Below are 21,589 nucleotides of genomic sequence, written 5' to 3'. Positions count from 1 at the left end.
CCATGCTCATGTGTTTACATATTGTCTGGTTGCTCTCATGCTTTTTTAAATGATAGAATTGAGTAACTGCGATAGAGATTGTATGGCTTGCAAAGCCTAAAAGATTTACTATCTGGCTCTTCATAGAAAAAGTTTCCCTATCCATACCTTCTGTTATTAGTGCCCGAAATATCATCCAGCACCACGATGATGGCTTTCTACTGCTTCCAGCACTTTCTGCTTGATGGGTTCAGCTGCATTCACTCTCAGGGTGCCTCCCACTCTCCCACAGACTGACTTGCTAAATTTATAAACACTGTGAGTGAGAGGGGTTTGAGGGAGAAGAACCATGAAGTTCAAGGAGTTTAATTACTTTTTACACAACTAAATTTAGTTTTGGAACCTATGAAAAATTATTTACGATGCAGAACTGTTACTCTTTCTTCCATGGCAATTTGAATGAAAGGTTTATAAATCTGAGCTTCCCAACTCATGCAAGACTGTCAGCCTCTTAATGAGAAATTGGTTTGTTTCCAGACAGGTGGGGTTCTCTCTCTAATAGAATGTACATTGATTGAGGAGCCCGATGCAAGTGATGATGACTGTAAGTCACATTCTATCTCTTAGAATTATAGTAGAATAACAAGGGTTTATGGTTTTTATCTACTGAGAGCTAAGAAGAGCTGCTTAAGGAGGCAGGAAAGGGGTTGAGAATACACTCCCTGAAGTCATTTACATATGAAAAGTTCTGTTGAATCATTTAACCTGTGAACCTTGTTAAAGATTTTATTTATTTATTCATGAGAGACAGAGAGAGAGAAGCAGGCTCCATGCAGGGAGCCCAACGTGGGACTCGATCCCAGGTCTCCAGGATCACACCCCAGGTGAAAGCAGCACTAAACCGCTGAGCCACCGGGGCTGCCCACCTTGTGAACCTTGTTAAACCATCTTTGGGACTTCACATTTTACTGAGTTTGTCTCATGATAGTGACTTTTTAGTGGCAGAGAAGAAAGGAATTAAATTAGAGAGTATTGAAATTCTGTAGATTATGGAAATGAAAAAAAGAGAGAAAGAAAGAAAAAGAAAGAAAACAAAACAGGAAGTGACTAGGAGACGGGGATCCTAGTCCTGAGTAACCTGCTGACCTCAGTTTCTTTGTCTGCTTATGAGCTTAGTACAGGCTTCCCCTTGCCCGAGAAGCCCAAGAGGTACCATGTTGCTGAAATGAGATCCAATATTGTCACTAGAACTCTGTGAAAGCAGCTATCACTCGTATCTTTATGTTCACATCTAACTGTTTGCTTTACATGTGTTGAAGCTAAAGGTTCTGGGCAAGTGTTTGGACACCTGGATTTTAAAATAGTAGTGGAGCCTCCTGATTCTGCCCCTTTCACTGTAGTCTTGTTAGCACCTTCACGCCAAGAGAAGGCTGCCTGGACGAGCGACATAAGTCAGGTAAGCAAGTGGCATTTGCCGTAAATTGTGTTCTTGTTTTTCTTTTCTTTTTGTTTTTTAAAGGTTTTATTTATTCATGAGAGACACAGAGAGAGACAAAGAGGCAGAGGGAAAGGGGAGAAGCAGGCTCCATGCAGGAAGCCCAATGTGGGACTCAATCCCAGGACCCCGGGATCACGTCCTGAGTCAAAGGCAGACGGTCAACCATTGAGCCACCCAGGCATCCCTGTTGTCATTTTTCTTAATTTCACAACATAAACTTGGAGGGAAAGATTTTTAGTTATTTTGTTTTTATTAAAAAAAACTTCCATCTGGTTGCTGTGGTCACTGCCATCACCACTGTGTATCTTGCTAGAGCTGGAATCATTTGTCATTGTTGTTTGTTTTTCTTTGTAAGTTTAACATTTACCTGAAATGTGGTACTTGCATTTTAGTTTCTGGGCATTTTTGTACAAGCTATAAGTGTAATTGGTTGTGTCGAAGAGTGTTTAAAATTGCCCTGTTAGTGATAAATTATCCAATGATCCCCACTAGATTATCTTTTGCTTCTTTGTTTCTGAGGTAGGAAAATGGTGAGAGATACAAAAACAGCTAACAAGGGCCTTGGTGAGAAATCACAAATTAAAGAATCCCATCAAAGAAAAGTATCTGTAGTATGAAACCTGAAAATGAGCTTTCCTTTATTTTATATAGAAAAAAATTAGGAAATGGATTTACTTACTTTTCCTTGATCGGGAATGCTCAGTTAAGGAATTGCCTTTATTCAGAAATTGGAAATATATCAAAACTAGTTGTGATTGGGCTTAGGCATTCCTAAATCCAAGCTCCACATTAAAATTTTTACTCCATTAGCCAGCATAGGAGAAAAATGTTCGTGTAAGGAAAATATTAAAAGGCTTGGTAATTATTTTCCAAGTTGTTAACTCAAGATTGGGGCAAATGGAAAAAGCTTATACTGTAGATTCAAATACCTTCTTTTCTCTTCTGAAGAGCTCATAGTAATTTATATATAAATCTTAGGTAAAAATATTAATTTTTTTCTGAGTGACTAAGAACTGAGGGAAAATAGACAATATAGGGCAAAATATTTTTTTATGTGTCAAAGAAATTTTACAGACTTAATCTAATTTGATCCTTACAATGGTATTCTGAAGGTAGACAGAAATATCAGCCCATTTCATAGGTGAGGCACACGAGGTTTGGTGAAGGCTGTTTGTCCAAAGTTACACAACTGTGTTGACTCAGGAGTCAAACCTAATCCAGTCAAAACCAAACCTTATTAGCATTCTAAACCTTCTCTACAGGAAGGCTGGATTTTTATGTATATGCCCCAGGATTCCTTTGATGGTGAATAAATAGCTTGAAATGAAGATGCTTCTTTTCTGGCCAAAAAAAGAATGAAAACTTGGGATTTGGGATCTTCTATATTTGCATAATTATATCCTTGTGGTGATTTATTAATACTTTCATTAGCTCCGTGCTGTAAGAATTAATACATTAGTCCCTGTTTGTAATACATCTCTTACCTTATGAAACTCTGAATCACCCACTGATTCTATGAATGTTTTCTGAGCAATCAACATATACTACCAGGTATCATGTGGGTATCAGGGATATGGCGATAGTCCCTGGTCTCGAAGAGATAGGCAGGCCAATCGGGAAGAAAGGGCCATGGACAGTATAATGCAACAACGTAGGTGTTAGGAAGCTAAGATAAGTAGAGCAAATGGGGAGAATAGGAGTAGGCAAAAATGTTTTTCTAGCTGCTTCTAGCTTCTACCTTATGATATAACTGGGGGTCCTAAGATACAGAATTGATAAAAGCTCCAAACCTTCCTTAGTGTGCCTGGTGTGGCATTGCTATGGAAGAAAGACCCTTACGTGCTTGGATGATCCTATAACCGGTTTCTTCAAGAAAGAGTACAATGCTTTGTCTGCCATAAGCATCCAAGTGAGTCTACCTACTTAGACTCCATCTTGAGGCAGAAGTATACAACTTCTTCATATTTTTCCCTAAGTCTCAATGGCTGATATGTTAAATTCTACTAGATTGTGTCTGCAAGTGAATTGGAAAATAAAGCTAACAGAAAGTTATATCGTTTTGAGTGCCAATTATATAATTCATGAAATTGCTATTTGATGGAGCCTTGATGTTGTGTGGCTTTGGCATATATTATTACATTCATTCAACAAATATATTTATGCAGTGATACTATATGCCAGGTACTGCTTAGGCACCTGTGATATATCATGAACAAAAGAGGTAACAACAACAAAAATTCCCTGACCTCATACAGCTTACATTCTAGTGAGAGGAAGATCAAAAATAAAGAGTAAATGTAATAAATAAAGGCATACTATTTTATGCTAGAAGGTGATGGGACACGGTAGAAAGGATTGCACTACTGGGGGTAGGTGTGGGTAGGTACACTTTTAAAATGGTGGTCACCTCAGGCTACAGGAGACATCTGAACAAAGACTGTAGCAGGTGATGGAAATACCATACGAGTATGTGAAGAAAGGAAAGTCATTTCAAAGAGAAGGAAGAGCAATTGCAGAGACTCTAAAGTAGGAGGACACTACCTATTTTGAGGAACAGCATCAAGTCAGTGTGGTTGAAGTGGAATGTATGAGAGGGAGAATAGGAAAAGAGGAAATCAGGGTGGTAACAAAGGTCCAACCAGGGAGGGCCCCCTAAACCAATGAAAGGTCTTTAGCTTGCACTCGGAGTCAGATGAAAAGCTCTTCAAGAATTTGGCAAAGGAATTCCATTATCTGACTTCCTTTTTAAAGGTTTCTTGGCCTGTTGTGTTGCATATAGACTGGGAATGGAGGGTAAGGGTGGAAACAGGGAGCTGAATGAGAAGGGTATGGTAGTCATCCAGGTGAGGGTTCTTGAAGGCTCAGATCAGCATGGCAGGAATGGAGTCTGAGATAAGGATTTTGATTCTGGATTCGTTTTGAAGGTAGAGCCAGCAGGGTTTAATTATGGCTTATATTTGGGGTAGGAGAGAAAAAGAAGAGTCAAGGATGTCTTCAGAGTTTTTGGCCTGAGCCATTGGAAGAATAGAGTTGTCATTAACAGAGATTTTGTGGTGAATATCAGAAGCTTACTCCAGATATGTTCAGTTTCAGAAGGCGGTTAGACATTTGTGTGGAGTTGTTAAGTAAACAACTTACTGAGTTGTTAAGTGAGTTGTTAAGAGGTTCAGGTGGGAAAGTCTGTGTCATCTAGGTCACATTTAAGGCAGTGAGGGTATTGAGACCACCTAGGGAGTAAATAGGGATAGAAGTGAGAAGAGGGCTATGGACTGAGTCAGGGGTCATGGAGAACAGTGAGAAGACTGAGAAGGTTCCACCAGTGTGGTTGGACAGCCACGAGGGTGTGGTGTCCTGGAAGTCAAGTGAGGAAATGTACCAAGGAGGAGGGAGCGGTCATGTATCAACTGCTCCTAAAAGCTGAGTATAGTACTGAGTGCTCTGAGGTACTTAGCCTTTTTGCCAATGCAAGGTTTCATTAGTGGGTTGTAGGGTTGTGCTATTGATTGAGCCTAGCCAGCTGCCAAGCAGCCTGCATCTCCATTGGCTTTGTTCTCTGCTTAAAATATTTTCGTTTTAGGGGGGAAATTATGCAATATACATACAGTGATGGTATTTGTCAGTCTCCCAGTATATCTCTGGACATATTAATTTTTAATAAGATGAGCCCACTGAATGCTTGAAAATGTACTGTTTAATATTTTATTATGTATATGTAAGAATATGGACGTAAAAAGGAAATAATACTCCCAATACTCAGCACACTAAATTAATATTTATCAAAGTATTTCCACAGATAACTATGGTAGAGTTGCCTGAGGATTTTTGTAAACTTGCAGATTCCTGAGTCTATATTCCAGACACCCCCCAGGTTTAATAAGCTCCACAGATCACTTTTGCACAATTAAATTGGAGAACCTTTGCTCTGAAAATCAGTGGTTTCCATCTCTAAAACCTCCACAATCCTGCCATACAGAAATAATTTTACAGTTTGGCTCTCAGTGTATATATACATTATTTTTGTGTTTTACCTCATTTGTACCTTTCTGTATTCCTGAAGATTCTTCACATTGGGGTCTTCTAATGGCCATACACACTACCACATTAACATACCTCTTTTCCAGCTTTTCCTAAATAATTGGATATATTCTGGGTTTTAGCATTAATATGTGATGTGGTGCTGCGCATTGTTATACAGGGAGTTACTCTCCCTTTCAAGGTCCCTTGTTGTCCTGTCTTCCCCACAGAGGGTCAGGTTGGTACAAAGGGCCTGTTCACTTCCATGACTTCGTGATTCATGACTTGATAGACTGCCAAAATGCAAGAAATCTGTACCTCATCATTTTATACCTCATCAGCAAGGTATCTGTGCAACTTTTTTCTAAGTCCTGTGCCAATGTTGAGTTTTGTTGTATCTATCACATCTTCCTATTTAATGGAAACGTGGTAGGATTCTCCACTGGTTTTAATTTACATTTCTGTAATTATCAATGAGATTAACATTTCTACCATTTTTATTTCTTATCTTTTATGCCAGATGGACATCTATTCATTGGAGCTATCCTTATAGACTAGGGAAATAAACATTTTCTTTCAAGTCAAATTATGAATATGTCCTCCATTATTTCATCATTTTATTTTTGTCACTCTATTTTGCTAGATCTTAATTTTTTTGTGACTTGATTTGAAGCTACCTTCCTAAGTTATTGTACCATGTTACACTAATCACATATGGCTCTTATTTAAGATAATAAAGTGGTTTCTGAGTATTGATACAATCTCAGTTTCACATAAAGAACTCGATATAAAAATTACGACTATTGGTTTTGCCAGGCCTCTTTCTCTGGAGCTATAATTTTTAGAAGTAACAATTGCTTGAATGATTAATTACACCTTTAGTTACACCAGTAAGGCCATAATTAACTGTTGGCACCTCCAACAAAATGAACAAATAGCTAATGGTCTTGACCAATAATTCTTCCCTTTTCATCTATTTATAGGGAAAAATTTGAGGCTGAGGATTTGACCATTTATTTCAATATAGTGCATTCATTTATGCATGTCTTCTTGTCATACATAATAGTGTATTAAACAGATTTTTCTGTAATTATGGGTATTAACTAAAATGCAGAATTAAAATTCACCTCTAAGCTTGGTTTGGGCAGATGTGTGAAAATGTACACCTTGTGTAAAGAAATCTATAGCACTCTCACATGCTTTCTCCCTTAAAATAGCTTCTCTGGAATCAATAGAGAATTTTTTACTTTAAATTAAAAGGTGAATTAAAAGAAAAAAAAATGGAATCTAACCTTTCTTCCCACTACTTAGAAGTGGTAGAAGGTAAAAAGGGTGGAGACATAGTAGACTACGGACCTTTGAACAGGTATTGCCTTAAGCAAGATCCTCAAAAGACCTTGCTGGAGAAGTCATTCTCAACAATTGTCTAAGGACCAATTGCATCAAACTTACGCAGGGCTATTGTGAACATACATGTTATACTATTAATCCTATTAATTTCAAGGTTTAATTCACATAGATTTGATGTGTGCTTAGAGATGTGATACCTAGTTTATCCTGATTCTTCTTGAATGAGTGAACTGTATTCATTTTCCCAGGGCTCAGTCACTTTTCCCCAACATAACTAAAGGACAGGCTTATATGGTCATGAATTTATACCATGCCTTGCAATATAAATATATTCATACATACATTGTTCTGTTATAGTCTAACTTTTTTTATGGAAGGAAACCCTTTCTCCAGTGCAGCATTATTGAAAGTCCCAAATGGAAGTGAGATATAATACTCTTGTTGAAGTAGAGCTGGTGGACACAGAGCCCCCAAGAGTTCTTTTGTTCACCCATGTTGTTGCTGCAGCCTGTCTGTGGAGCCTCTAGGAAATGAGGATTTTTATTACATGGCCTTTGAGCTTTGGTTCAGATTGCAGGTATGTTTTGATTTCCTGAAACCAGAGCATAAGTGAAAACATTTTTTCTCTTGAAAATAATTTTAATGCTTCACACAGTAAATCAGAAAGATTTATGAATGAGAAAGGACACTGGCTAATGAGATGGTCAAGAGTAGTCACATAAACCTCTTTTGGATCTAAAATATTTATCTCAAGTTCCAATTCTGACAGTGTAGAGGACTGAGCTGATTTAGTTCCCCCCTAGTTACAAAAACAGAAATGTTTAACATAAAAAATCAGTATAATAAAAAAATTAATACATTGGTGATATTTACAGATATAAAAAGAAATCTCTAGTTGTCAGAAATACTGAAGAAACTTAAAGTTAGAGCAGAAAGCTTATAAGTTGAAGACATAGAGACCTAGGAATGATTTTAGATTGAGTATTGGTCCCAAGCCTGAGGAGCTTTAGCCAAGGTAGCCTTGGATCCCTTAAAGGAATTAAGCTCCTTAAATAAAGCCTAGATATTGGAAGTGTATCCCTTCCATCAGATAAGAACTCAAAAAACTCTTCCCATTAGCCCAAAAAAGAAATAAGGAAGTTTGGTTTTGTCTTGGGTTCTGATTTTTCAGAAATCTCCCTTGAAAAAAATGAACGCATTTCTGGCCTATGGGATTTCAAATTTAAATGCACAGTATTCACATGGTGTGAAAAATGCAAACCGAGAAATTAATGTAAAAGCAATTTTTGGCCCTGTTGAAATCCTAGGACTGCTTGGTAGGAGCAAACACAAAAGTCATTCCATTAACAACACTTTACAGGGGTCCTGGGATCAAGTCCTCCATCAGGCTCCCCTCAGGGAGCCTGCATCTCCCTCTGCCTATGTCTCTCTCTCTCTCTCTGTATTTCTCATGAATAAATAAATAAAATCTTAAAAAAAAAAAAAACAACACAACACTTTACAATTCAGGCCTCATGACAGTGTGCTCAATATCAAAAATTACAATTATGTGAGTAATTTATCTATCATGAGAGAGTCAGAAAACACAGTGAACAGTAGAATTAATACTGCTGGAACCTCAGATAGTAGAATGGCAACTTGGAAAAGACTATAAAATAAGAATGTTTAAAATATATGAAAGAAAGAAAGAGAGAGGGAGGAAAGAAAGAAAGGGAGGAAAAAGAAAAGATTATTATATAAAAAGTCCAGGTTGATCTAAGAACCAAAGAGAAATCTAAACATGGAAACTATAATCCTAAATCATTCTAAAACTGTTGTTTGTGTAACTATGCCATTTGCTTGAAATGTTAAAGGAAACTGAAGGAACATTGTTCATTTTCCACATTTCTCACCAAACACCATCTCTGTCCTCTCATCTTCCTGTGTTGGTGACTCAAGCAGCATCCTCATTGTGCTTTAGAAACCTTGAGAATGAAAAGAAGGCCACTGGGGTAAAGGATCACTTATCCCATGTCTTCTCCCCTGTGTGTAAGTCCGGTCCTTATACGACACTCTTTCCCATGCCCTCACCCTCCACCAATCAACCTCTTTACACCATTTAATTACTGTTATAAATCACTATGCCGTATCCTAGTAACTAGAGATAATTTTTGATTTTAAAAATGGCTTAAATCTTTTCTCATTTTCTGTTTTGTTCAAAGGGAATATGTGTAATTCAAAATAAATCCTTCTCTAACCCTTCTCTAGTTGCAGAGGGAATTTTTAAATTGATAAGGCCTAAGTAAATAAGGCAGTGGAAATTAGCAAAAGTTCTTGAATTTCCTCCTCTAGAGAAAAGAGAAAAATGATGAATAGGGCTTTATGCATTCCAGAAAGAGGAGAAAGTACACAATGCATCCTCATCAAATCAACATGGTGCCAATAGAAACTGCTAGAGAGACTAGTAAAATGTGGGAATTTGTCGGCAAAAAACACCTCAGAGGCAGGCATAGAGTTTACTAGTGATCTAGAAGATGAATTCCATCCAAGAAAGCCATCATTTCTACTCAGCCTGCCCCAGACCACCCTCGGGCAGAGAATGAATACAGCAGAGGCAATTACTGTCAGAAGGTATAAACCTCTCAACTGGTGCAGCTACTGACAGAGAATTGTCATGGTGTGACACTGAGGCCAGAGTCCTTAGGAAATACATTCCAGGAGAATACAGCTCTTATACCTATCCTCAGGTATTCGCCAGGTGCACAGTTTTGGTATCTAGATATTGAATCTGTTCATCAAAGTATAATGTTTCCTGCTGCTGTGTGTGTGTGCGCGCACAGATGAAATGAGAAACTAAACTTGGTTTTGTGGCTATAAACAATTCTGAGAATATATGATCTGCCCAGGTTTGCATGTGGATTGTAATTGTTTATTTTTTCATTTCACAGTGTGTGGACAATATACGGTGTAATGGTTTAATGACTATAGTATTTGAGGAGAATTCCAAAGTTACTGTGCCCCATATGATTAAGTAAGTGTAATAATCCTTTCCCTTACATTTTAATCAAGTCGAATTGGTAAAGAAGATAAAGCCCTGCATAAAATATTGCTTCAGTAGTATTCCACTTCATTTTTATGAGTATGTTTCTTGACAGGAATGTGATAATTCATGGTGTGCTATTATAAATCATAAGACTTTCAAAATGGCTTTTCATAGTTTATTGATTCATAGCATAAAAAATGTTTTTTATACTGTTACATGTGCTTTCGTTCAAGACAAAAGGCCTATTGAGATTTTTCAAGTTCAATATAGAAAGTTGTGACAGCCAGATGTATCCAAGGTCAGAAGCTGGGTCAAAGGATGGCAGATTCTTCTGGCATCTTCCCAGTGGGTATGAATCGTATTACTTGGATTTGGTTGTAGAGATATATATTTAGATTTCGAAGGCACTTGACAGGAGTCAACTGGTCTTCCCATGGTACGTTTACCTACTGCTCATATGTGGATTTGCCCAGGTCTGTCATCATGCTCTTTCTCTATTTTGTTAACAAAACATATCCTATAAGGTGATCAATAGGGAAACTGTAGTTTAAAATGAGAAGTGGTATCATTAACTATGTGCCATTGCTCTCTGTATTAATGCTTTTGTCTCTACATACTTTTTTCTATTCCAAATTCGGGAAGTGTTTCAGGAGTATTTCGAAGCTGACCAAATTGTTCCCTGTTCTCATTTTTTTTTTTTTTTTGGTTATTTGCAGCTCAAATTCTAAGAATAAAATGTATTTTTGAAAGCAGTCCTGTTATATCTTTTTAAAAAAAGTTACACGAAAACTATGAAAATATTTGTCTTCTATGCATTTTTAATGTGGATTTTTTTTTAGGTCTGAGCTGTTTGTGCTAAGGCAATAAATAACATTAATTTTCCTCTTTTGATAGGTAATAAGTATGCTTAGCACCATCCCAACAGTATAGCTTTTAGAACTTACTAATTATTGTATCAGATGAAGGCAGTATACATTATACTATTGAGATGAAGGCAGTGTACATTATACTATTGCTGTAATTATTACAGGAAAATATAAACTGTAAGAGAATGATAATATTTTAAATTACTGGTCAAATTTAAAAACATTTTAGGTAGAATCATTTTAAGGTTCCAGGGCAAAGATTCCTTTAGCATTAAGTTTTTTTGGTTTTTAATACAGTATAGTTTTTTTAACCACATTATTTAAAAATGTATGATGCTAAGATTAAGACCAGGTATGCAATATTCAACCAAAAGGTCTAAATTGTGACTTAATTTTTAAATTCACATCACTGGGTTTGATGATTTAAATTTTAAATTTTCTACCATGGGATTCTTATTTTAATATTTCACAAAATAGCCTATGTTACTTTTATTCATTTCTGAAAGTACTTTCTTGAAGGCTAGACAGCCATGAAAGTCCCAACTGCTTTAGAATGAAAATATGTAAGTTGGACATTGTGGCCAAGTTATAAGCTCCTAAACCCTAAGGTTACTTCGCGTATGCTAGACATATATTTTGTTGACTTTAAAAACAAATACAGATGCAAACTTCCCTTTTGTGCCTGACTGGTTATGGCTGGAACCCAAATGCATCTTCTGTCCCCTGTGGGGTCAATTTGACCAATGCCCATGTCCAACCTCCTCTGTGTAACCACCCCCCACACAGACCAAGCTTTCCCCCTTTCAGGTGCACAGAGTGACCTTGAGTGAATGGAGACCGCTCTTCTGCTAGGGCAGAAACCTGTAGCTCAGGCTGTAAAGGTTTTGTATTAGAGTCATGCACATTTTGATGCCCATCTATCTCATACTAGCCATAAACCCACAGCAGAGGAAAGTCTCCTATGTTTCTTTGTTTCATTTTTCCCAGCTTCACTGAGTCTAGTTTTCCTCAGTCAGAGGCAAGAGGATAATTTTGCAGTCTCTGTTCCTTCTGATATTCCCTCTGTGGCCCTATTCTACCCTAAGTCCTGTAGTAGTGCCTCCCTGTGCATCTCCTTAGCCACATACCACGAAAAAAAAAAAAAAAAAAAGAACTTTTTTTGAGAGTTAAAAGAAAAACTATATTAATTGTATCTGTTACTGACATGGCATCACTTTGCAAGCACTCACTTCCCTTTAAAACTTTAGTAATTATAATAGGTGATCTGGGTTTGATGTCTCAAGATTGCTTTTTACAGTATTGACCAAAAAGGAATTGTTATTGTCACAGGAGGCTTAGGTAATGCATTCTACCTTACTGGAGAGTCCCTTAGGAAATAAACACTGTGTTCAGTGTAATAAAAGACAAATAATTTCATTATATTGAATTTATTTTCTTTTCTTAAAAGGAAAATGTAAAAAAAAAAAAAAAAGGAAAATGTAATCATAATTTTGAAGGACAGTGGTGTAATTAGTTTTATTTTAATTTCATGTTGCCACACATATTTTTTCTTCCAGTGTTGTTATTTTTTAAGTAAGCTCCGTGCCCAATGTGGGGCTAGAACCCTCCACCCCGAGATTAAGAGTTTGCGTGCTCTACTGACTGAGCCAGTCAGGTGCCCCATTTTTTCTGATGTTTTGAATAAAGTAATTATGTCGAAAGATGCAAAGCCCTAAACTACCATTAGAATGCAAAATTATGATATTTATTAAGTGGAGATACCCCTTTAAGCAGTGCTTTCCATTTTAGGGTATGGAAGGATAAGCCTTCCTTTTAATAATAGTTGATCTCACCTTTCTTAGAAAATAGAGATTATTATTGGGAAAATGGTGGGGGAGAAAGTGATTACCTTAATCAGTCATCTTCTAGAAGACTGATTGATTCATGAAAGTTCTACGATCTTTCTCCTAATGAGAAAATTAAAAACCATAAAAGTAAAGAGTAAGGGTCACATAAAGAGTGGGGAAAAAGAGCCCCATACTATTTTCAAGAATCTCAAAAAGATGCACTTGTGTATTTTCGAGATCAATAATGTGGCTCAAAGTAACAGGCCACCTTTAGTTCCTCAGCAGGGTAAGCTGCTCATTTAAAATGCTCTTTTGAGCCTGCAAATGAAGTACTTTTGCCTGCACCAAGCATATGTTGGGGTGGGAAGTTTCCAAGAGCAAGCTAAGAAAGTTATTGATTCCTTTTTGTTTGAAAGAAAATAAATATATAATTTAAAAACCCTCGAAGTGAAGGGGCTAATTAAGGGTACTCAAAACAAGCGAACTGATTCTAAGCAAGCAGTTGCCTCACTGAACGTTCCTGGCCCTGCAGCATGTCCTTTAATCAAGTGGTGAAATCCAGAACTTCACCGATGGCTTGTTCTGAGATACTGCAGTGGAAGGAACAAGGAGTCTCAGAAGGGAATGCAAAAGGTCTGGGCAGTCCTAATGAAGGTGTGCATTTCTTTGAGCCCCACTTGGATTCCACTTCTGCTTTCAAGCATGTTCTCTTACAAGCTTTGCCTCTCTGCTGGCCTCTTTTGCCCTTTCTAACAAATGTGTGCCACAGGCTGAGGGCTCTGAGCACAGCCAATGATTGTGAGGGCTACTGTGTGAACCTTCCCCTCAGTGTGCTCATCCACCTGCACACGCTGCTCAGGCACTTGGGGAATCCAGTAGGGTTAAGGAGGTTTTACACAGTGAGGGAAAAAAAAAAAAAAAACGGAACACTGCAGGGGGCAATGGCGAATCTCTACCATTACTTTTTTTTTCTTTTGGAATGAAGATATTTTTAACACTACAAAATATTGCAAAATAATGAAGACATAACATTGCACACAATTTATGGATTAAACTGTACTCCTAAAATGGATAGCCCTAAATGCATTAATGAGCCAGGAAGAATGGAATGAATTAAGCATTCAGTTAGAGAAGTTAGAAAAAGAATGACAAAATAAACTAAGAAAGTGTGGAAAGAAAATAAGGACAGGCATGAATACATTAAAATATAGAAAAACAGTAGAATTGATCAAAGAGCCAGCTCTAAAGAGAAAAATACCTAAGGCTATAACCTGTTGGTTTAGTTAAGAAAAAAAGGGAAGAATATAAATGCACAAAATTAAAAGTGAGGAAAAAAATAACCACAGATATAGCAGTGATATCTGTGTCTTCCTGTCCCCTCTCCCTATCTGTGGGAAGAACATCACCCATTACTTTTTAGGCACACTTCTGATATCCTGATCTAAGATCACAAGCAATGTCCCTGCTTAAATGGGGCATTTGGTTTCATTTCCCTAAGAAAACATGATTGAAGTAGAGAGAGAAGTGAAGGATAGCAGAATGTACCACCCTAAAACATGCCACTTGGGCATATTGATTGAGCTGTAGGCACTTGAAAAACAGCAAATGCAGGGAGAAACTTTCTCTGAACTCTTCTTATTTGCTACCTAAATACAGATCCTCCAAAAGGCATTCAGTTGTCATAAATTAAGAACCATAATTCAACCTGGTTGAATTTCATCAACCAGGAAGGATTGACTTTTATTGTAGGAGAGGAGACTAGGAGTCAACACCCCACCTGGATGAACTGTCCCTAACTATCATACCTCCCATCTAGTCTCCTAAGGGCCCATTTATCTTTCCTAAAAATCATTTACACTCCCCTAAGAGGCCTATACCCCCCCCCCCCCCCCCCCCCGCCACACACACATACCTTTTCCATTAGGATGGTACTTAAGCCTGAATTCTAAGCCACCTCTGGGAGTTGCTTATTTTTCCCTGGGTATCTCCCATGTGTACATGAGAGATGCATGTTAATCAACTTCTGTTTGTTTATCTCCTGCTAATCTGTCTTTTATTACAAAAGTCTCCGCCAAGAACTCAGAAAGGTAGAGGGAAAATTATTTTTCTTCCCCTGCAGAAGGAATCCACAGAGTGAAATGGATTATTATTACCTTCTCCACAATTAATTCTGACCTTCCTAAATTATAATGATTTATTTGATGTTTTAATAGCCCTGCCTTCTTGCATGTAATAAGTCATATCAACATCTTTTATCAACTGCAGTGGGAAGCCCCCATACAAGTGCATGTTTCCACATTCTGAAATACTCTGTGGCCGAGAGGAAGCCACATCCTGGTTTTATTCTTATGTTCCTGCTTTGTGCGTAGGTCTGATGCCCGTCTTCACAAAGATGACACCGACATTTGCTTCAGTAAAACACTCAACTCCTGCAAAGTGCCCCAGATCCGCTATGCCAGCGTGGAGCGCCTCCTGGAGCGGCTGACAGACTTACGGTTTCTCAGTATCGATTTCCTCAATACCTTTCTGCACACCTATCGTATTTTCACTACGGCAGCTGTGGTGCTGGCAAAACTTTCTGACATATACAAGAGGCCTTTTACCTCCATTCCTGTCAGGTAGGCCCAGGATCTGCCTGTCGTGAAAGCTAGCCCCCCTGGGCCCTGGGTCTCCATGGGGATGGGAAGACAGACACTCCACCGAGCTGCTCCTACAGGATTGGCTTGCCTGGGAACTTATATGCCCTGCCTGGAGAAGGGGTGGGTAGAGGTCACAGATGGTTCTCCACAGAAGAAGTTGAGAACGCTAGTGTCCCCAGGTCATCTTTGCTTGCTCCACGATTATTTGGAAGCTAACTCTATTGTTTTAGGCTTTCCTATTATTATTATTATTTTTAACAGTTGTGCTTTTCCAACTTTCACACACATTAAGAATCACCCAAGGGTCTTGTTAAATTGCAGACTGTGATTTAGCGTGTCTGGATAGAGCCTGAATTCTGCATTTCTAACAAGCTCCCCAGAGATACCCGTGCTGCTGGTCTTTGGGCCACAGTTTAGTAAGCAAGGGTTTAGACCCAGTCTAAAAAGTGTCTGTATTCCTTTCGGAAGTGTGTGGTATATAGGTAGCATTTAAATGAAGGAAATTCAACAACAGAAGTGTGATGATATTGTGGCCTTTTCATGTAGGGAGCATGTTCTGAATGATATCAGGGGAATAGTTTTTACTTGGCTATAATCTGTTAATAGTTTCTGCTCTCATTTTTAGGTCATTGGAATTGTTTTTTGCTACCAGCCAGAACAATAGAGGTGAACATTTGGTGGATGGCAAATCCCCACGCTTGTGTCGCAAATTCTCTTCCCCCCCACCGCTGGCTGTGTCCAGGACGTCCTCCCCAGTGAGGGCCAGAAAGCTGTCCTTGACTTCTCCATTGAACTCAAGGATAGGAGCGTTGGACCTGACCACCTGTTCAGCATCCAGTAGTCCTACCGCCACCCACAGCCCCGCTGCCTCCCCACCACCGCACACCGGGAAAGTACCGTTGGATCTTAGCAGAGGCCTTCCTTCTCCAGAGCAAAGCCCGGGATCTGTAGAAGAGCACGTGGATAACCCCCGCATGGATCTGTGTAACAAGCTAAAACGAAGTATTCAAAGAGGTATTACCCAGCTGCCACACCCCATGTTTGCTGTCGGCCCCCTTCCCCACCATTCCTTCTGGAACCCCACATCCCTTTCTTTATAGCTTTCCTACTTCTTTGTAGAAAGTAGAATGAATACAATGGCTAGTTAGAAGAGGAAATTCCTGTAGGTAACTCTAGCCTGTGTGCAAAGGAGAGCAAAAGTAGCTGTCCTGAGGTCTTCTACGGCAAAAGGCTAATTGTCATCAGTTGTATATGGAAGAACAGAGTTATCTGAATGGTATTACTAGAAGGTTCTTCGTGGAATTTGGTTAAGGCTGACTGGGTAAAGAGCCTAATATGAAACTTTGTGTAGAGGTAGGTAGTGGGCATCCTCTTTTGTGAACTTGGGCCTCAGAGCCTTCTTCTTCTCCAGGGTCTGCCTTGAACATCTGTAACTGCTTGCAGCCTCCCCTGCTGAGGATGACCCAGCCTGGAAGCATTAAGATGGCTTCTTCAGTTTAGTTACCAAGACAATGCTTCTTCATATTACAACAGAGATGGAAGGAGAAAAATAAAATCTGAGACGATGTTCATTGTCCATGGCACCCCGAATGATTTTTTTTAAAGATGAATTAGATATGTTTTCCTGATTATATTCATTTTCCCTCACAAGGCCTTCAGATCCTATGAGACTTGGATTTTGTCTCTCTCTTCAACCCCTGTTCCTGTCATGCTCCCTCATCTACTAGGATATAGTCACAGGGATTTCCTTTTTGTGTCTCAGAAACACCTCAATCATTTCTGCCTCAGGATTTTCACGCTTTTCTTCCTCCTTCCTGGATATGCAAGTTCCATAAGATCAGCAACATTGTCTATCTTGTTGGTCTCTGTACTCTCGGTGCCTTGGCCAGTGCCTGGCAGGTAGTGAATTTTTGTTACATGATTGAATCAGGCAAAACATTCAGTTAACTCACCAGCAGTCTTGTGTCCTGTCACCTTACCTTCTGCAGCTTGGTAAAATGTAGAGGTTAGAGGAGGTGACATTTGTTGTGTTTAGTGTTTCTGTGATGAAAATAAAAAAGGTTTCATGGCCAAATTAGCAAACAGCTTTTTTTTCTTTTGCTGTATGATAACTGATTTATTTACTGATAACATTAAAAAATGGGAATCGAAGTGTCCAAAATTCAACGAAGATCACCCAGATGGAAGCGTAGTCTCTTGCTTTTCTACGTGCTTGAAGCTTCTCTGTACTTCCTAACTCAGATAATTTAAAAATAAGCTTCCTGAGTGAAATACTAAATGGAATTTTACCTGGATGGTTGTCATCATGAAAAGTAGCACCCTTTTAAACAAGAAATTCGTTAAATTGACAAGTTAGCAACTAAGGAGGAGGCAAGGAGGAAGATAATTAAAAAGTCATTAGAACAACAAGCTTTAGTAGAATCATAATGGATTCTTCTCAGGAATAATGAGGCAACATGCAAGCTGACAAGTGCATCTGGGGTTCAATCCAACATTAGTGCCTGTGAACCTCTGTGGAGAGAGTGACTTAGGGAAGTTTAACATAGACTTCCCTGCTCCCCAGCCCCCCACCCCCCCCCACCCCCCCCCCACCCCCCCCCCCCCCCGGGTCCTGGTGCTCAGGGAAGGACAGGAATTCCCCAGAATATGGGAAGTTTTGTTCCCTCCTTTAAGTGGATGCAGTAAGGAGAGGAGTCTGGGAGTAAGTCTGAATTCTTGTGTTATTTTGAGTTAGGAGAGCTTTAGGATTAAGCATGTTAGTGTCAGACATTCATGGCTTTGAGGTTGGTCTAAATACATGTTACAGTTCTAGAGGTCCTCAGTCAAGTTGCCCATTGCTCACCATGGCTTGTTACACACAGATGGTGACATTGTTCACCAAGTTCCCTCATTCTGGTCTCAACTCCGAAGCCCAGAGTGTCGTGATGGTCCAATGTCATATAAAACCTGTTTGCCCTACTATCTAAGATGGAGGTGTAGTCATTGGTAGGAATCAGTAGTTTTTTTCCTGGATCAAGTTAGACTCAGGGAGACCAAGATAAATAAGAATTGGATTAAGTTCTGCAGGAAGGACACAGACAAAGTCTACTAGATGTTGGACAGACGTGCAGTCATTGTGGTCACAACCAGTGGCACCTGGAGAGCTTGTCATGTGGCAGTGTTGATCATTTATTGCCAGTGGCTAGAGGTGGAGAAAACCTATGAATGATGGTGTGGTAGAAATATTAGGTTCTCGGGGAGGGGGGGCACCTGGGTGGCCCAGTTGGTTAAGCATCAGACTCTTGGTCTCTTGGGTCAGGTTATGGTCTCTGGGTCATGAGAAAGAGCCCTGTGTGGCAGTCTGCTTCTATCTCTCTCCTCTCCTTTTGAACCTGCTGCCACTCCTCCCTTCAGCCCCCCATTGCTTGCACATGCAGTCTCTCTCTCTCTCTCTCAAATAAATAAATAAACCTTTAAAAAATATATTAGGTTCTCTGCCACATTAGAAAAGCAGTTGAGGGCAGCCCAGGTGGCTCAGCGGTTTAGCGCTGCCTTCAGCCCAGGGCGTGATCCTGGAGACCCAGGATTGAGTCCCATGTCCGGCTCCCTGCATGGAGCCTGCTTCTCCCTCTGCCTATGTCTCTGCCTCTCTCTCTCTCTGTGTGTGTGTGTGTCTCTCATGAATAAATAAATGAAATCTTAAAAAAAAAAAAAGAAAAATAGTTGAGGGATTAATAATGTCTCTAGTTTCACCGCATTTCTCCAAAAACAAATGATTTACAGTTAGATTTTCAAGAGTTAGTTTATCCACATGGTTCATGAGTGAGAAATGTCATTTTGCTGTTCCAGCTCATCATTAAATGCAGAGCTGTTCTCACTCTGGGTGATGGAGAAGTTCCAGGATTGTGTCAGGTGGGCCCCATGGCACTTGATGAAGCACACTGTAGCCAGACTGTCCTCCAGAGATGCCAGCTCCTTTGTCCTGTGTTTCTTAGTCACATCCACTAATGTGCACCCCCTTATCACTCATTGATTGCCCCCCAGGCCTCCCATGCCACTTATTTATTCCATCCCACTTCTTTGCATCATTATTTTTTTTTAATTTTATTTAAATTCTAGTTAGTTAACATAAAGTACAATGTTGGTTTCAGGAATAGAATTCAGTGATCTATCACTTGCATACATCCTAACAAGTGCCCTCCTTAATACCCATCCCCCATCTAGCCCATCCCCCACCCACCTCCCTCCATCAACCTTCAGTTTGTTCTCTTTTATTAAGAGTCTCTTATGGTTTGCTTCCCTCTCTCTTTCTTTTCCCCCCTCTTGTGTTCATCTGTTTTGTTTCTTAAATTCCGTATATGAGTGAAATTATATGGCATTTGTCTTTCTCTGACTGACTTACTTCACTTAGCATAATACACTCTAGCTCCATCCACATCATTGTAAATGACAAGATTTCTTTCAATGGCTGAGTAGTATTCCAACATATATTGGAGATAAATGTGAGATATATATATCTCACATCTTCTTTATTCATCAATTCATCAGTTCCTGGACATTTGGACTCCTTCCATAGTAGTTTGGCTATTGCTGATAATGCTGCTATAAGCATCGGGGTTCAAATACCCCTTGGAATCTGTATTTTTGTATCTTTTGGATAAATACCCAGTAGAGCAATTACTGAATTGTAGGGTAGTTCTATTTTTAACTTTTTGAGGAACCTCCATACTGTTTTCCAGAGTGGCTGCACCAGTTTACATTCCAACTAACAGTGCAAGAGGGTTCCCCTTTCTACACATCCTCGCCAATACTTGTTTCTTGTGGTGTTAGTTTTAGCAATGCTGACAGGTGTGAGGTAGTATCTCATCATGGTTTTGATTTGTATTTCCCTGATGATGAGTGACGTTGATCATCTTTTTATGTGTCTGTTAGTCATCTGCATATCTTCTTTGGAAAAATGTCTATTCATGTCTTCTGCCCCTTTCTTAACCAGATTATTTGGGATGTTGAGTTTGATAAATTCTGCATAGATTTTGGATACTAACCCTTTATCAGATACATCATTTGCAAATATCTTCCTGTGCTCTGTTCAAGGATTTTTATGGTTTTGGGTGTCACACTCAAGTCTTTAATCCATTTTGAATTTATTTTTATGTATGGTGTAAGGAAGCGGTCCAGTTTCATTCTTCTATATGTTGCTGTCCAGTTTCCCTTTTATTTGTTGAAGATACTGTCTTATTTTCCATTGGATATTCTTTCTTGCTTTGTTGAAAATTAGTTGACCCTATAGCCCCTTCCTGGGTTCTCTGTTCTGCTCCACATGTCTGTTTTTGTGCCAGTACCATATTGCCTTGATGACTGCAGCTTTGTAATATAGGTTGAAGCCCAGAATCATGATGCCTCCAGCTTTGTTTTTCTTTTTCAGGGTTACTTTGTCTATTCAGAGTCTTTTGTGGTTCCTTACAAATTTTAGGATTGTTTGTTCTAGCTCTGTGAAAAATGCTGGTAGTATTTTGATAGGGATGGCTTTAAATGTGTAGATTGCAGGATGCCTGGGTGGCTCAGTGGTTAAGCGTCTGCCTTCAGCCCAGGGCATGGTCTTGGAGACCCGGGATTGAGTCCCACATTGGGCTCCATGCATGGAGCCTGCTTCTCTCTCTGCCTATGTCTCTGTGTCTTTCATGAATAAATAAATAAAATCTTCAAAAAAAAAATAATGTGTAGATTGCTTTGGGTAGTATCGACATTTTCTAATCCATGAGCATGGGATGTCTTTCCATTTATTTATGTCTTCTTCAATTTCTTTCAGAAGTGTTCTATAGTTTCTAGAGTACAGATCTTTTACCTGTTTGGTTAGGTTTATTCCTAGGTATCTTATGGTTTTTGGTGCAATTGTAAATGAGATTGATTCCTTGATTTATTTTTCTGTTGATTCATTATTGGTATATAGAATGAAACACATTTCTGTACATTGATTTTATTTATTTGTTTTTAGTGATTTATTTTTTTCAGCAAGAGAGATAGTATGATGGGGGAAGGTGGATGGGAGGAGAAGAGGGATAGGAAGAGAGAGAGGGGGATCCCTGAGTGGCTCAGCAGCTTAGCGCTTGCCTTTGGCCTGGGCCCTATCCTGGAGTCCCGGGATCGAGTCCCACGTTGGGCTCCTGGCATGGAGCCTGCTTCTCCCTCCTCCTGTGTCTCTGCCTCTCTCTCTCTCTATGTCTATCATAAATAAACAAATCTATAAAAAAAAAGGAGAGAGAATCTTTTTTTTTTTTTTTAAGATTTTATGTATTTATTTAGAGTGCAAACAGGGAGAGGGAGAATTCTAAGCAGACTCCACTGAGCACATAGTCTGACTCAGAACTCAATCCCACTACCCTGAAATTGTGACCTAAGCCAAAATCAAGAGTTGC

The 21,589-nt window shown here is 39.1% G+C and overlaps 1 protein-coding gene across 3 annotated transcripts in view; it reads left to right on the top strand.

Annotated features, from left to right (window-relative positions):
- RASGRF2 (Ras protein specific guanine nucleotide releasing factor 2) overlaps positions 1-21,589 on the top strand; it is a 239,499-nt gene that overhangs the window by 111,605 nt on the left and 106,305 nt on the right. For all 3 annotated transcript variants that reach the window (XM_072793339.1, XM_072793320.1, XM_072793330.1), the window contains exons 11-15: positions 517-583; positions 1,299-1,435; positions 9,769-9,851; positions 14,925-15,173; positions 15,820-16,208. In XM_072793339.1, coding sequence (XP_072649440.1) covers positions 517-583; positions 1,299-1,435; positions 9,769-9,851; positions 14,925-15,173; positions 15,820-16,208 — 925 coding nt within the window. The remainder of the gene's footprint in view (positions 1-516; positions 584-1,298; positions 1,436-9,768; positions 9,852-14,924; positions 15,174-15,819; positions 16,209-21,589) is intronic.

This window comes from Canis lupus, chromosome 2, assembly GCF_048164855.1.
Source record: "Canis lupus baileyi chromosome 2, mCanLup2.hap1, whole genome shotgun sequence".
NCBI classification, from domain to species: Eukaryota; Metazoa; Chordata; class Mammalia; order Carnivora; family Canidae; genus Canis; species Canis lupus.
Note: the sequence above shows the minus strand (reverse complement) of the source record. Positions and strands in the feature narration are given on the sequence as shown.